The 17987-nt window shown below is 43.1% G+C and overlaps 1 protein-coding gene across 1 annotated transcript in view; it reads left to right on the top strand.

The window, feature by feature from the left end:
• The window catches only part of LOC110517805 (solute carrier family 12 member 1-like), a 44171-nt gene extending 26184 nt beyond the window's left edge, over positions 1-17987 (top strand). The window contains exons 8-26 of the mRNA XM_036981072.1: positions 129-256; positions 1010-1094; positions 1184-1347; positions 1485-1592; positions 1896-2019; positions 2184-2285; positions 2618-2773; positions 3005-3104; positions 3310-3421; positions 3503-3643; positions 6061-6167; positions 9124-9206; positions 10790-10915; positions 11182-11310; positions 14407-14518; positions 14789-14875; positions 15447-15582; positions 16094-16161; positions 16526-17987. Coding sequence (XP_036836967.1) covers positions 129-256; positions 1010-1094; positions 1184-1347; positions 1485-1592; positions 1896-2019; positions 2184-2285; positions 2618-2773; positions 3005-3104; positions 3310-3421; positions 3503-3643; positions 6061-6167; positions 9124-9206; positions 10790-10915; positions 11182-11310; positions 14407-14518; positions 14789-14875; positions 15447-15582; positions 16094-16161; positions 16526-16661 — 2204 coding nt within the window. The 3' untranslated portion in view covers positions 16662-17987. The remainder of the gene's footprint in view (positions 1-128; positions 257-1009; positions 1095-1183; positions 1348-1484; positions 1593-1895; positions 2020-2183; positions 2286-2617; positions 2774-3004; positions 3105-3309; positions 3422-3502; positions 3644-6060; positions 6168-9123; positions 9207-10789; positions 10916-11181; positions 11311-14406; positions 14519-14788; positions 14876-15446; positions 15583-16093; positions 16162-16525) is intronic.

The following is a 17987-nucleotide window of genomic DNA, read 5'->3' as shown; positions in this document are numbered from 1 at the left end:
CACATGGTCAGGAGGAGAACATGTCTTTTTCTATACTCTGTCAAATGACACACAGAGGCAGCATCACCAGTTTGACACAGAGACACCCTTCTCATCCACATCTATTCTCTTCTCTTTCTCCCCCACAGCCAAAATATTTATGGAGAACTTACCGCCGGACTTCCGAGATGGAGAGACGTTCTTCTCTGTGTTCGCCATCTTCTTCCCTGCTGCCACGGGTATCCTGGCTGGAGCTAACATCTCTGGAGACCTGAAGGTATGAAGGGCAAAAAATGACCCACTATGTTCCTCTGCCTGACCACACAGCAGATCTCAGTTCACTGTTAACATACGACTCCAGAGAGATGTGTTCTTGCAGTCATGTTTCTTAACATTATATTATGACATTTCAGATTTAGATATGATTATTTTCACGAAGTAGTTTGTAGCTTTATAAGTAGCTTTATAAACTACTGTATATTTCTCTTTAGGGTAGCTTTATAAACTACTGTATATTTCTCTTTAGGGTAGCTTTACTGTAGCACAACCTCTTCCTGTGTGAAGTCATTGGTAGCTTAGAGAGAGAGAGAGAGAGAGAGAGGGAGAGAGATAGTCAGAGAGAGAGAGACAGAGACAGAGAGAGAGAGAGAGAGAGAGAGAGACAGAGAGATAGTGAGAGAGACAGAGAGATAGTGAGAGATGATCAGTGAAAAGAGAGGTAGAAGCACAAGACCTGGACCACGAAACATCCAATAGAAGATAGGACATATCCACTCAGTGTTTATTGTCCCATGTTTCTAACAGCCAGTGATGGATGTGAAATGGCTAGCTAGTTATCGGTGGTGGGCGCTAATAGCCTTTCAATCGGTGACGTCACTTGCTCTTAGACCTTGAAGTAGTGGTTCCACTCTTTATTGTGTCTGTGAACAGGCAACTTCACTTTAAACAGCAGAGAATGATGATCCCATAGACCCAAACCACTGTTTCCTCCAGCTATCACTTCTGCTGTTTATCTCTGGTTCTACTGCAGGATCCCCAGGATGCTCTCCCTAAAGGAACCCTGCTGGCCATCCTCATCACTGGAGTCACATACCTGGGAGTTGCCCTCTGTGTCTGTAAGGATGCACGCGCGCACACACACACACGAACGCACACACGAAACCCTCCCTAAATGTTGTGTCTGTTCTGTTTTCTGATTGATCAGCTGCCACGGTGGTGCGTGATGCAACAGGAAACATCAACGACACCATTGCCACAGGGATGGACATGTTCTGTAACGGTAGCAACACTGCTGCCTGTGAGCAGGGATGGAACTTCTCTTCCTGTGATGTCAGCAGCTGCAAGTTTGGCTCCATGAACAACTTCCAGGTACAAGAACAACAACAACAATGTAACAACAATCAAACAACACAGTTACACATTCAGTACAACAACACAACAAAATAACCAGACACACACACACAGTCCAGTGAAACTAAACAGCCCCTGTGTCTCCTCCTCCCCAGGTGATGACCATGGTGTCAGGGTTCGGTCCTCTCATCACAGCAGGAACCTTCTCTGCCACCCTCTCCTCCGCCCTCGCCTCCCTCGTCAGCGCACCCAAAGTCTTCCAGGTCAGTCACACTACTACTGTCTATCACCTGTCTGCTTACTTGATCCTCATTCATCAGCTCTGAGGGTTCCAGGTACTACTACAAGGTCTATGATGAGTGAAACAGAGCCCCTCTCTTTTTCATGTTCCTTCTAGCCAGATGACAACAATTGTCAAACTATGTTACAATCAGCTAACTCCCACTCCTCCCCCCTCTACCTCTCTCTCTTCCTCCTCCTCCACCTCTTCATCCACCCTTCTCTTCCTGCTCCTCCTCACCTTCTCGCCCCCCTCTTCCTCTTCTTCCTCCTCTTCCTCCTCTCAGGCTCTGTGTAAAGACAACATCTACACTGCACTGAAGTTCTTCGCCAAGGGACACGGCAAGAACAACGAGCCAATCAGAGGCTACGTTCTGACTTTCATCATCGCTGTCGCCTTCATAATCATCGGTGAGTGAGGTCACTACACACATTTAAGATAAACCACAGTCGCCAATTAGTTTAATATTGGTAATGTCACAAACAACTCAAATGAATCTCTGTTGTGTGTGTCTCTCTCTGTGTTTGTGTGTGTGTCTCTCTCTCTCTCTGTGTGTGTGTGTGTGTGTGTGTAGCCGATCTGAACGTCATTGCGCCCATCATCTCCAACTTCTTCCTGGCATCGTACGCCCTCATCAACTTCTCCTGCTTCCACGCTTCATACGCTAAGTCACCAGGTACTCTCTCTAACTCTCTCTAACTCTCTCTCTCTCTCCCTCTCTCTCTCTTTAGCTCTCTCTAACTCTCTCTCTCTCTAACTCTCTCTCTCTCTCTAACTCTCTCCCTCTCTCTCTCTAACTCTCTCTCTCTCTAACTCTCTCTCTCTCTCTCTCTCTCTCTCTAACTCTCTCTCTTTAGCTCTCTCTCTCTCTCTCTCTCTCTCTCTCTCTCTTTAGCTCTCTCTCTCTTTAACTCTCTCTCTCTCTCTCTTTTTAGCTCTCTCTCTCTTTAACTCTCTCTCTCTCTCTAACTTTCTAACTGTTGCCTGTGATCTCTCCCCCCTGTGTAGGCTGGAGGCCAGCGTACAGGTACTACAACATGTGGTTGTCTCTGTTTGGAGCGGTGCTCTGCTGTGGTGTGATGTTTGTCATCAACTGGTGGGCTGCTCTCCTCACCTACGCAATCGAGATCTTCCTATATGTCTACGTCACTGTCAAGAAGCCAAGTGAGACACAGACATTGATTTGCATCAAGCTGACATTAGAATACATATGAACCAGTCACACACAAAGAACCAGTATACATTACCACATGGGAAGCCTGGGCTGGCCAAAAGTAATACTATGATAAAGGAATGAGTACATAGGGATGACATAAGATGTACATAGCTACTACATATGACATACGTAGCATCTCTAAGTTCAGTGTTACCATCAGTGTGTTCTGTTGTCCTCAGATGTGAACTGGGGCTCGTCCACTCAGGCCGTGACGTTTGTCAGCGCGGTCAACAACGCTCTGTCACTGACCGGAGTAGAGGACCATGTTAAGAACTTCAGGTAAGAGCCAACAGAAGCCACTGGTATTACACATCTTACTATGCTGTTGGATGGCGAGTGGAGGAAAACCTACTCTGTTCATGGTTAGAGGTGAAATTAAAAGAAGGGGACTGGTACAATACTGCTCTGCATTCTAACCTGAAAGTGTAGAATGTTAAGAAGACTAATGTGATTTAGATAACTGACTGTTATCCCCCCTCCTCAGACCTCAGTGTATGGTGCTGACAGGAGCACCTAAGAACAGACCGGCACTCCTGGACCTGGCTCATTGTTTCACTAAGAACTACGGACTCTGTCTCACATGTGAAGTCTTTGTGGTAAGAGTTCTTCATCCTTCAATTCCTCCTTCACACACAGCGCTATGAGATAATATAATATCCCCTCCTATCTCTCCCCAGGGCCCCAGAACAGAGACATTGACAGATGTGAACGCTGGAATGGAGAAGAACCAGATGTGGCTGAATAAGAAGAAGAGAAAAGCCTTCTATGCTGCAGTGGCCTGTGACTCCTTCAGACAGGGAACTGAGAACCTCATGCAGGTACACCTCCACGTCTACTACCTGGACCTCTAATAGATACACATACTCTGTGGTAGTTATTGACTGCTGCAGGAACCTACACATGGATTCATCATTTATAATAGATACACACACACACACACACACACTTTGATAGGAAGGCTTTCTATACTACTTTTATTATTGCCTCTTACATGAGTACAATGAATCAATTCATGGAGATATCAAGCCTAATGGTTCATCCTTAATAGTCTATTGACACATGTATATCAATCTAAGCAACATTATTAAGAAATCCCTATCAAAATCCATCAGTTTAAGCTAGAGATGAGTTTCTGCATGGGCTGTATCTCAATCCACCGCAGGCCTGTCACCCTTCCACATCTGTGGTGGAAGGTGGCCGAGCTACAGCGGTGTTTGTCAGACCATGAGACATCCCCAAAATCGGTCTTCTCATGAAAAAGTCTGTAGGGTCCGAAGAGCCTACAAACTATGGAAAAGGGAGACTCTCACAAACACGATGGTGTTCTCAGTTTTGCTCTATGACTCCCACATGTGTTACGGGACTCGTCTGAAGGTAACCCATACCCTCGTCTGAAGGTAACCCATACAAATGGATAGAAGCATGGAGTTAAATATGTGTCCAAAAAATTAGAATATTTCTAATATCTCCTAGATATAGGACAGACAATTCAAAACCTTATTCCTTAGGATTTTTTTTGTTTGTTTTTTTTTGCCATTTATAAATGTGTTATTCAATGCGTTTTTATGGGCTATAGTGGTAAACGCCAAATTCAATATTTTACCTGATCATGTTTAACTTCTACTTTGAGGTTAAAACTGTTTTCTATATAATATGACTATTCAACTGTTACCATGACAACACCATGTCATGGTTCAAAGTTAACTAGACTAGAGGACGGGTTAGGTTGGTTTTCTAACATTTTGGGATGAAAGTTACTTCATTTTCACATGTAAGCCAGGCTATGCTAGCTGAGATGAGTGCTAAAGCATAAGAAACAAGAGCAGCGTAGCATGGTAGCAGCAGCGTAGCAGAGCTGAGCAGCGTACAGCAGCGTAGCAGCAGCAGCGTAGCAGAGCTGAGCAGCGTACAGCAGCGTAGCAGCGTAGTCCAGTCTTGACTAGTTTTACACAGCATTTCTACCTCCCTTCAGTCCAGCCTAGCTCAGCCCAGACAGAACTGGTGTCTTAGTTAATGAGGTAGGAAGAGGAGAAGATAGAGTTATGGTCCATTTATGGTTGTCTTTATCACATTGGAACGGAGATAAGACTGTGTAGCGTGGTGTGGGTGGTCAAGAGGAGTGCTAGCTTTAAAGAGAAGCCAGATTAAACAGAACTATAGTCTATCAGTGATTAACACAATGGTGAATGAGATCCTGCAGACAAATACAGTGCCTTCAGAAAATATTCAGACCCCTTGACTATTTCTATATTTTGTTAAGTTACAGCCTTATTCTAAAATGGATTAAATTATTTTTCCCCCTCGTCAATCTAGACACAATACCCAATAATGACAAAGCAAAACAGGTTTTTAGAAATGTTTGCTAATTTATTTAAAATAAACTGAAATATTACATTTGGATAAGTAAATGTAATATTTACTCAGTACTTTGTTGAAGCACCTTTGGCAGCGATTACAGCATCGAGTATTCTTGGGTATGACGCTACAAGCTTGGCACATCTGTATTAGGGGAGTTTCTCCCATTCTTCTATGCAGATCCTCTCAAACTCTGTCAGGTTGGATGGGGAGCGTTGCTGCACAGCTATTTTCACATCTCTCCAGAGATGTTCAATTGGGTTCATTCCGGGCTCTGGCTGGGCCACTCAAGGACATTCAGAGACTTGTCTCGAAGCCATTCCTGCATTGTTTTGGCTGTGTGCTTAGGGTCTTTTTCCTATTGGAAGGTGAACCTTCACCACAGTCTGAGGTCCTGAGGGCTCTGGAGCATTATTTATTTAATCAATTTTAGAATAAGGCTGTAATGTAACAAAATGTGGAAAAAGTTGAGGGTTCGGAATAATTTCCGAAGGCAGTGTACCTCTTCAGAGATCAGGGAGGTTAATTAATCAGGCTGTGAAAGAACTTTATAGTATTGTTTACTAGGCTATTCTCAACTTCTGTGTTTTGGAATGTACTTTTCATTAATAAAATACTATTTTTGCTGGAAAGTCTTGCGGTCTTGGAGTCAAATACATATCATGTCAAATACTTCCAAACGCGACCTTGATTTAAGTTGACCAGCATGCAGGGTTGGTGAAGTTTGCAGTTTGGAGATGATTCCATTGGTTTTATTGTACCAGGCAGGAAAACTAGAAGTCTTTTCCATGTTTTTGTCCCAGGTCTGCTTGAATGCAGGTAGTGTAAGTCTTTCAAGATCAGCCTGTGTGTTATAACCTGTTGTCATTCTCTGTCCTAGGCATCAGGTCTGGGTCGTCTGAAACCCAACATTCTGATGATGGGCTTCAAGAAGGACTGGAGGACAGCAGACACAGCCGGCGTACAGAGCTATGTAGGAGTACTGCAGTAAGTCACACTCATACACTGAGTGGAACACCTGCTCTTTCCATGACAGACTGACCAGCTGATTCCAGGTGAAAGCTATGATCTCTTATTGATGTCACCTTTTAAATCCACTTCAATCAGTGACGATGAAGAGGAGGAGACGGGTTAATGAAGGATTTTTAAGCATTGAGACAATTGAGACATGGATTGTATATGTGTGGCATTCAGAGGGAGAATGGGTGAGAACGTGCTTTTACGTGCCTTTAAACAGAGTATGGTGGTAGGTGCCAGCTGCACTGGTTTGTGTCAAGAACTGCAATGCTGCTGGGTTTTTACAGTTTTTTTCGATTGCTAAACGACAGTGGGCACAACTGGAGTCACATGTGCAAAACTCTAAATACAGTCTGCACTACCAACAGTCACCTGAGCTAAACAGTTCACATCACCTGCAAAACTTATTCCAAGCAACACAACTCTTAACACATGGCTCAAAACACGCTCAGTGCAGCCAAACACTATGCACAACCCTCACTGAGATAACACACACTGTCACTCAGAACACACTGAGAGTAAAAACACTAGCATCAAACACCAATACAGAAAATACAAACTTTTCATCTTTACAGTTTGAACAATTTCAGTGACTTCATACAAAGTAATATTTTCTTCAAAGAAAAGAGTGACATTCTTTCACATGATTTATTACATTTTTTAGAACATAACAATTCTTTAAGGTAAATGAAAATTAGCAGTTTGCTTCCATAGTCTGTAGTAATTTACGGAATTACAGTAATGAGAAAGAAAAGGTAGAAACTAAAAGTACATACTGTAATTCGAACAAATAATTGAGGGGCTAATCCTGCCTCTCTCTAGCATCAGGCCACAGGTTTTCTTCAACATCACATCTAATGTTTTCTCTTGCCATGCACCTGGGGAAGAACCTTCTGGAGTGCCTTATCCATCCCTGGTAGTCCTCTGGACTCGTGTCCTCACATCCGGCACGCATGGCTTCCAAAAGAGACATTTGGTCATGTGGGTGGTGACCAAACACTTTCCACCTCCAGGCAGAGAAAAACTCCTCTATTGGGTTGAGGAAGGGTGAATATGCAGGCAGGTACAAAACCATAAATCTGTGATGTGCTGCAAACCAATCTGTGACAGCTGCAGAGTGGTGAAAAGCAACGTTATCGCAAACTATGACAAAAACTTGGGGGTTTCTTACTGGCTCCCCCTATTCTGCTGGCACTAGCTGAGCATAGAGCTGTTCTAGGAAAGCTATAAGCCTTTCTGTGTTGTATGGGCCAATGAGTGGTGTGTTGAGAAGCAAACCATCATTGGCCATTGCAGCACACATGGTGATATTTCCCCCCCTTTGGCCTGGAACCTCCACAGTGGCCCTTTGACCTATAACATTCCTTCCTCTGCGCCGTGTTTTGGCAAGGTTAAATCCAGCTTCATCGATAAATACAAATGAATGTGGTCTTTCCAGTGCTTCCACCTCCATTACTCTCTGAAAAACAGTAAGTGCACAGTTTTACTGTAGAAATGCTAGTGTTTTTTTTTATTGTAAATATTTTGTATAGCTGTGTACGTAACCTCAGACGTCTTACCTGGACATATTGGTATCTTTGCTCTTTTACCCGTTCACTGTTTCTCTCGAACGGTACAGTGTATAACTGTTTCATTGTAACTTGGTGTTTCTTTAAGACTCGAGCAATAGTTGTTGTGCTGACAGAATTAACATTTTCAAATATATCATTATCAGCCAGCACTCTATCTTGAATCTCCCGCAGTTTTATTGCATTGTTGACAACAACCATGTCAACAATAGCATTTTCCTGCGCATCTGAAAATATTTTTCCTCTTCCCCCTGTTGGGGGCAGCCTATGGGTCCTGTTGTAAAATAATATATTTTACAGTCAAACTTACTGTAATATATATCTGTGTAAATATTCTATAATTGCAATACAAAATAGATTCCTGTAATGTTTTCATTTACTGTAAGGATGTAACTCTCACCTGTTTGCATGATGGAAAATTCGCATTACAGATGCCACTGTGGATCTTTGCAGATTGGGTTGCACCCTCAACCCTGCCTCTCTCAATGACAGACCATGGTTCACGACATGGTCTATAAGTGTAGCCCTTTTTTCATCTGAAATAACAGCTCTTTGTCTTCTTTGTCTTCCTCCACGCATCCGCCCTCTCCCTGCCACCCTTCTCCCTCCACGAACCCATCTTCCTTGTTCCATTTCCAAAATGAGTCTTTCTGAGCTCTACCTATATATACTGTAATATGTGTGTGTGTTCACTAACAAGTCTAAAACAAGACACCTGCTTAGCCTTTCAGCTGAAATTGCAATCAGCAGTGTTTGAAAGGCACAAGGCTGAAATCTATTCCGTTTTGAATGTGTGGTTCACAGTTTTGACAGCAGTGTGTTAGCATTTGAACAAAGTGCTGTAAATCCACAGTGTTGTGCAGGTTGTGGTTAAAGTCATGGGATAAGTGTGTAGAGTTTTGAAAACTGTGTTCAAGCAATGAAAAACGAACTAGTATTTGGTCCACATGAACTGCTGCTGTGCAGACTGTAGTTAGAGTTTTGCACATGAGACTCCAGTTGTGTCCACTGTCGTTTAGCAATCGAAAAAAACTGTAACACTCAACAGTTTCCCATGTGTATCAAGAATGGTCCACCAACCAAAGGACATCCAGACAACTTGACACAACTGTGGGAAGCATTGGAGTCGACATGGGACACCATCCATGTGGAACGCTTTCCACACCTTGCAGAGTCCATGCCCCGATGAATTGAGGCTGTTCTGAGGGGAAAGTGGGGAGGGGGGTGCAACTCAATGTTAGGAAGGTGTTCCTAATGTTTGGTACACTCAGTGTACACACACACACACAAAATAAGCAAGATAAGTGCTAACTGTGTGTTATTAAAGTGTATGTTCTGTGCCGGGTGTGTGTTTTTAGCGATGCATTTGACTTTGAGTACGGAACCGTGGTACTAAGGATGAACCAGGGACTGGACGTCTCACACATCATAAAGGCTCAGGGTGAGTACACACACACACACGCATGCATGCACACACACGCACGCACGCACGCACGCACGCACGCACGCACGCACGCACGCACGCACACACACACACACACACACACACACACACACACACACACACACCAATGTATAAAACAGAAGCAGTCAGAATACTCCAGCCTCGGGGCCTGTGATGTAAATAGAGCTGTTGTATAGATATAGTACTGGTTAAAGTACACCCACTTTGTCAGAAAAACACCACAAGTCATCTCCTCATGGTTTGTTGTGTGGCTGTTTCCATATAACAACCCCAATCATACAATGACTATTGATAACATTGACAACATTGATCGAGTTGATAAGGAGAGCTCTTTGGTCCATAGATCAGAGGCAGTAGATGAAGGTCACATCTAATCAGCTCCTAGCAATAACATCTACTGAATAAACTGTTACCAACAGAGCCACTGCAGGGCTATGGGCCCTAGTCAGAAGTAGTGCACTATATAGGCAATAGAGTGCAATTTGAGACACTCCCCAGGAGTCATAGATGCACTAATCTAGTAGTTACTCCTGTCCTGGAGAGATACAGGGTTTGCTGGCTTTAGTTCCAGCCCAGCACTAACACACCTTATTCAACCACTCCAGGGCTCGAGAATTAGTAGATTAGTTGATGGATGTGTTAGTGCAGGGTTAGAACAAACATGTAGGCTACCAAGTGGCGCAGCGGTCTAAGGCACTGCATCTCAGTGCTTGAGGCGTCATTACAGACACCCGGGATCAAATCCAGGCTGTATCACAACCGGCCGTGATTGGGATTCCATTAGGGCGGCGCACAATTGGCCCAGCATTATCTGGGTTTTGCCGGTGTAGGCCATCATTATAAATAAGAATTTGTTCTTAACTGACTTGCCTAGTTAAATAAAGGTTAAATTAATTCTAATTATATTATATATATTTTTGAAACTCTGTGGTGGTCCCCCAGGAGAGGTTTGAGACACAGTGGTCTAATGTGATGGGTTGTATTCACTAGGGACAACCCAGGAGAGGTTTGAGACACAGTGGTCTAATGTGATGGGTTGTATTCACTAGGGACAACCCAGGAGAGGTTTGAGACACAGTGGTCTAATGTGATGGGTTGTATTCACTAGGGACAACCCAGGAGAGGTTTGAGACACAGTGGTCTAATGTGATGGGTTGTATTCACTAGGGACAACCCAGGAGAGGTTTGAGACACAGTGGTCTAATGTGATGGGTTGTATTCACTAGGGACAACCCAGGAGAGGTTTGAGACACAGTGGTCTAATGTGATGGGTTGTATTCACTAGGGACATCCCAGGAGAGGTTTGAGACACAGTGGTCTAATGTGATGGGTTGTATTCACTAGGGACAACCCAGGAGAGGTTTGAGACACAGTGGTCTAATGTGATGGGTTGTATTCACTAGGGACAACCCAGGGGGAAATGGACTGAAACAGGGAGGGACGAGCTAAACTTCATTTTGGTTTTCCATCGCAAAACGTTTTGCTATGGCTACGATGTACACTAATGATGTAATGATGAGTAGAACCCTGTTGTAACGTGTCTCTCTACCGCCCCCCAGAGGAGATGGAGAGAGAAGCCCAGGAGCAGAAGGATCTGGAGAAAGAAGAGCTGGCTGAGGAGAATAAGGGGAAATCCATCTTCAGGAAGTCACGGAACTTATCTACACAAGGCCTCACTTCCAGAGGTACCAGATCACTCACTCACTCACACACTCACACACACACACACACACACACACACACACATACACACACACACACACACACACACACACACACACACACACCAACCTTGGGGAAAAAGAGAGGGGAAGAGATAAGAGACATACAGAGAGAGAGGCACAGAGAGAGATGAATGATCATAGGAACTGAGCATACTTGGTCGTAAATGCCTATTACTGTATTATTAAACACATTACTAATGTGTTCTCTTTTCTTTTCTCTCCCCCAGCATCAGTGACGACCCCCCAGTCTCCCCAGGTAGTGGTAGTGAATGAAAGGCTGGTGTCCAACAGCACTCAGTTCCAGAGGAAACAGGGCAAAGGAACCATCGATGTCTGGTGGATGTTTGATGACGGAGGTAGGCGACCTCTCTTTACACATCACACAACGGTGACACATTATAGACCACAGCATGTCTATATCACTCTCTTCCTTATAGACCACAGCATGTCTATATCACTCTTCATTATAGACCACAGCATGTCTATATCACTCTCTTCATTATAGACCACAGCATGTCTATATCACTCTCTTCATTATAGACCCCAGCATGTCTATATCACTCTCCAACATTATAGACCACAGCATGTCTATATCACTCTCTTCATTATAGACCACAGCATGTCTATATCACTCTCTTCATTATAGACCACAGCATGTCTATATCACTCTCTTCATTATAGACCACAGCATGTCTATATCACTCTCTTCATTATAGACCCCAGCATGTCTGTCACTCTTCATTATAGACCACAGCATGTCTATATCACTCTCTTCATTATAGACAACAGCATGTCTATATCACTCTCTTCATTATAGACCACAGCATGTATATATCACTCTCTTCATTATAGACCACAGCATGTCTATATCACTCTTCATTATAGACCACAGCATGTCTATATCACTCTCTTCACTATAGACCAAAGCATGTCTATATCACTCTCTTCATTATAGACCACAGCATGTCTATATCACTCTCTTCATTATAGACCACAGCATGTCTATATCACTCTCTTCATTATAGACCCCAGCATGTCTATATCACTCTCCAACATTATAGACCACAGCATGTCTATATCACTCTCTTCATTATAGACCACAGCATGTCTATATCACTCTCTTCATTATAGACCCCAGCATGTCTATATCACTCTCTTCATTATAGACCACAGCATGTCTATATCACTCTCTTCATTATAGACCCCAGCATGTCTGTCACTCTTCATTATAGACCACAGCATGTCTATATCACTCTCTTCATTATAGACAACAGCATGTCTATATCACTCTCTTCATTATAGACCACAGCATGTATATATCACTCTCTTCATTATAGACCCCAGCATGTCTGTCACTCTTCATTATAGACCACAGCATGTCTATATCACTCTCTTCATTATAGACAACAGCATGTCTATATCACTCTCTTCATTATAGACCACAGCATGTATATATCACTCTCTTCATTATAGACCACAGCATGTCTATATCACTCTTCATTATAGACCACAGCATGTCTCTATCACTCTCTTCACTATAGACCAAAGCATGTCTATATCACTCTCTTCATTATAGACCACAGCATGTCTATATCACTCTCTTCATTATAGACCACAGCATGTCTATGTCACTCTTCATTATAGACCACAGCATGTCTATATCACTCTCTTCATTATAGACCACAGCATGTATATATCACTCTCTTCATTATAGACCACAGCATGTCTATATCACTCTCTTCATTATAGACCACAGCATGTTTATATCACTCTCTTCATTATAGACCCCAGCATGTCTATATCACTCTCTTCACTATAGACCACAGCATGTCTATATCACTCTCTTCACTATAGACCACAGCATGCCTATATCACTCTCTTCATTATAGACCACAGCATGTCTATGTCACTCTTCATTATAGACCACAGCATGTCTATATCACTCTCTCCATTATAGACCACAGCATGTCTATATCACTCTTCATTATAGACCCCAGCATGTATATATCACTCTCTTCATTATAGACCACAGCATGTCTATATCACTCTTCATTATAGACCCCAGCATGTCTATATCACTCTCTTCACTATAGACCACAGCATGTCTATATCACTCTCTTCATTATAGACCACAGCATGTCTATATCACTCTCTTCACTATAGACCACAGCATGTCTATATCACTCTCTTCATTATAGACCACAACATGTCTATATCACTCTCTTCATTATAGACCCCAGCATGTCTATATCACTCTCTTCACTATAGACCACAGCATGTCTATATCACTCTCTTCACTATAGACCACAGCATGTCTATATCACTCTCTTCCTTATAGACCACAGCATGTCTATATCACTCTTCATTATAGACCACAGCATGTCTATATCACTCTCTTCATTATAGACCACAGCATGTCTATATCACTCTCTTCATTATAGACCACAGCATGTCTATATCACTCTTCATTATAGACCACAGCATGTCTATATCACTCTCTTCACTATAGACCACAGCATGTCTATATCACTCTCTTCATTATAGACCACAGCATGTCTATGTCACTCTCTTCATTATAGACCACAACATGGCTATATCACTCTTCATTATAGACCAAAGCATGTCTATATCACTCTCTTCACTATAGACCACATCATGTCTATATCACTCTCTTCATTATAGACCCCAGCATGTCTATATCACTCTTCATTATAGACCCCAGCAGGTCTATATCACTCTTCATTATAGACCCCAGCAGGTCTATATCACTCTTCATTATAGACCACAGCATGTCTATAAGTCTCTCTTCATTATAGACCACAGCATGTCTATATCATACTCTTCACTATAGACCACAGCATGGATATATCCCTCTCTTCATTATAGACCACAGCATGTCTATAAGTCTCTCTTCATTATAGACCACAGCATGTCTATATCACTCTCTTCATTATAGACCACAGAATGTGTATATCACTCTCTTCATTATAGACCACAGCATGTCGATATCACTCTCCAACATTATAGACCACAGCATGTCTATATCACTCTCTTCATTATAGACCACAGCATGTCTATATCACTCTCTTCATTATAGACCCCATCATGTCTTTAAGTCTCTCTTCATTCTAGACCACAGCATGGCTATATCACTCTCTTCATTATAGACCACAGCATGGCTATATCACTCTCTTCATTATAGACCACAGCATGTCTATATCATACTCTTCACTATAGACCACAGCATGGCTATATCCCTCTCTTCATTATAGACCACAGCATGTCTATAAGTCTCTCTTCATTATAGACCACAGCATGTCTATATCACTCTCTTCACTATAGACCACAACATCTTCACATAATAGGCTTATAGATTGAAATAGCTACCTACCTTCCTCCCTCACGCTCTCTCTTTCTCTGCCTGTATCTCTGTCTGTGTGTCTGTGTGTCAGGTCTAACCCTACTGCTGCCCTACATCCTGACAACCCGTAAGAAGTTCAAGGACTGCAAGATGAGGATCTTCATCGCTGGCCAGCCGGGACGTGTCGAGCAGGACAGGCATGAGTACGTATAATCAATTTCAATAATTTATGAATAGAGGAAGATAATACAGTCTAATCATCAACAACCACTAGCCTGGTCCCAGATCTGTTTGTACTTGTCACTAATCCTTTTCTGCCATGGTCATGCCACACATTACAATTCCATAAGGAGTTGGCAAGAGAGTAGAAACAGACTGGCTAAACAAGCACATCTTTGGAAATAAGACCTGTTATATCGCAGCTCATAGCAGTGGTGATCAGTGTGTGCCTCTGTGTGTGTCTGTGTTTATAGGATGAAGTCTCTGCTGGAGAAGTTCAGGATCAAATATGCAGACATCCACGTCATCGACGACATCACCCAAAACCCCAACTCTAACAGGTAATATAAACACAGACACACACACACACACACACACACACACACACACACACACACACACACACACACACACACACACACACACACACACACACACACACACACACACACACACACACACACACACACACACACACACACACACACACACACACACAACCTTGGGGAGATGTGACTGCTCACACACACACACTGTCGCTCACATGCTGTGGTGGGAGAGATTCCAGACATTCTGTACTGTAGCCATGAGGTCACTCTCAGCTGACCAACCACACGTCAGGGATGTGATCAGCAGTCAGCCGAAAGCAACACCAGTCAGGAAATGGATAAAGGCTCTATTATAGTGAGATAGTTAATGACCATATAAAACAGACGCAGAACTTTGTCTCATTCAGTATTTACACAAGAAAAGACAACTCAGCTTCAAACTGCTCCATCTCTGTTGTCAGAGTAGTCGATTTCATTCTGTGCCAAGATGAATGATAACATGCACAGGTAAAATATAAAGTCATAGGATCAATGAATAATACCTGATTAACCCAGCTAACTGCTGTCTGTGTTCGTCCCCCAGCTGGAAGATGTTTGAGGACATGATTGAGCCGTTCCGTCTTCACGAGGGGTCAAAGAGCACCACTCTGGCCGAGGCTCTGAGGAAAGACAACCCCTGGAAGATCTCTGACGCCGAGCTGGACACCTTCGAGGAAAAGGTGGAGTCTAGAGACAGACCAGTGACTGCTCACCATAGAGACTTGTAGAGCCAGAACACTGCACAGTGCTCACCACAGAGACCAATAACTTCTACTGATTAACAACCACATACTGTGCTCATTGCAGTACAACATGAATGAACATGCTCAACCAGTGCTTGAGTTGGGCAGCTCACCGGGGCTGAGTACCAGCACCTCAAATGTTCCATTGCTTGAGCTCCTTTTCCCCTTATAGAATATTAGCTCCAAAGTATTGTGGAACTCCTGCACCTAAATATAAACAGTCCCTGCACCCAAAATGAGTACCGGAACCTTTTTCAGTCCAAGTCAAGCACTGTGCTCAACTCTATCTTCTTGTAGTAGAATGTAATGTATTCATCTGGACAATAGAATCCAACAGTCCCATGATGCAGTAGCAACAGAAGTAGACAGCTGTGTTTTCACTGAAGCCTTACATGGTTGTCATACCAACCATGTGGCCCACCACCACTTTGTGTCCTCTCTCCTCCAGACCAACCTCCAGGTCAGGCTGAATGAACTACTGCAGGAGAACTCCCGAGCTGCCAACCTCATCATAGTGTAAGTACAATATACTGTAGAGTTTTTCCTGGTCAGGTCACCACGTGTTCAGGAAAAACTCTAGGCCCTAATTATAAGAGACACCAACAAGAGCCATATCATCATCTATCAATCTCTCTGTAAAAAAGACATAAATATGATAGTCCAATGCGTCACAAAACGATGAAGCTACCTGAGGTATATAACAATAATAACAACAATAATAATCATTTGGTTGGTGCTTATATCTGTCCTGTTTCAACTATGTATTAGACGCATGTGTGAAATCCCCCTGAGACACCTACGGCCATATAGTGGTGACCCTGCTGCTAATAGCCAACTGTTTAGATAACTTAGGTTTAATACTGTACTTCCCTCTTTGCAGGAGTATGCCCATCGCCCGTCTAGGCTCAGTCTCTGACCACCTCTACATGGCCTGGTTGGACATCCTCACCAAGAACCTCCCTCCCACCATGTTGATCAGAGGCAACCACAAGAGCGTCCTCACCTTCTACTCATAGACCGACCCTCTCAGCAGTCACTAGATGGCCACAAGGGACAACCAAGGCACTTTCATCAATATCCAGGAGTTAGTTGCTATCAGTTTAAATGAAAAGGTGATGGTTAGAGATAAGGTTATGGGAAAGGTTAAAGGTTAGAAAGTGAGGCTCTTCCGTCTTGTCTAGCATGACCAAATAGTGATGACACAACACAGACATATGGACTCAGGGATATATGGGCACAAGGACCGGACACTGCCTGGGATGGGTCAATTACACTGCCTGGGATGGGTCAATTACACTGCCAATGCCTATGCTGCCCCCCGTTGGAATTGTACATGTGGTGCATAATTAGGGGTCCAAACCCTGAATCGGGCCGGAAAACTCGTATTATTATATATATTAGTCATGTAACAGATGCTCTTATCCAGAGCAACTTACAGTTAGTGTTCTTGTTAAGGATATTATTATTCTGACATATTATTATTATTATTCCAATTTTAAGAGAGCTATAGTGCTTAAATAGTTCGACCTATAGAGACCAAACTTGGAGGGATGGTGTAAATTGGTGACCCAATACATCTGGTAAATCTTTGGTATTTGACACAGAGTGGGACTGGGATGTTAGATAACAGACTGGTCCCAGGCTAGTTGGAGCCCCCTGCTGGCTATGCATCTCAACACGGTATACTTTTTCCTTAAATGTGCACTTGTCCACTACCCAGATAGTGGTCCTCTGTAGCACAGTTGGTAGAGCATGGTGCTTGCAATGCCAGGATAGTGGGTTTGATACCTGGGACCATTCATATGTAAAACATTTTTGGCAAGCATGACAGTAAGTTTCTTTAGATATAAGTGTCTGATAAATGGCATAAATGATATTATTCTATATTATGAGATTAGTCTAAGAGCAAAAGATTGAGTCAAGACCAGAACCTGTAGTTCATACATACAGACTCCTCCATAGTTCTCAACCCTGAGGCCGGCATGGGCTAGTCCCTTCGTCTTGTACATGCCAACCCATGGCGGCCCAGGTTCAAATCCCACCACTGCTGCTTTCAGATAGACATCCCTAAACACTGAGTTGGTGTTGTGGCTAAATTTGATGACTTAAATAAGGGCAAAATATTTGAGGAAGAGTCAAAAGGCTTGGGCCCAGGTCATTGCTGCTTGCAGCTAGCCTATATGTATAATTCTTCTTTTGGGGGAACAACAGATGATACACACTGTACACAAAACATTAAGAACACCTGCTCTTTCCATGACATAGACTGACCAGGTGAAAGCTATGATCCCTTATTGATGTCACTTGTTAAATCCACTTCGATCAGTATAGATGAACGGGAG

This window comes from Oncorhynchus mykiss, chromosome 6 (genome assembly GCF_013265735.2).
Source record: "Oncorhynchus mykiss isolate Arlee chromosome 6, USDA_OmykA_1.1, whole genome shotgun sequence".
Taxonomy (NCBI): domain Eukaryota; kingdom Metazoa; phylum Chordata; class Actinopteri; order Salmoniformes; family Salmonidae; genus Oncorhynchus; species Oncorhynchus mykiss.
Note: the sequence above shows the minus strand (reverse complement) of the source record. Positions and strands in the feature narration are given on the sequence as shown.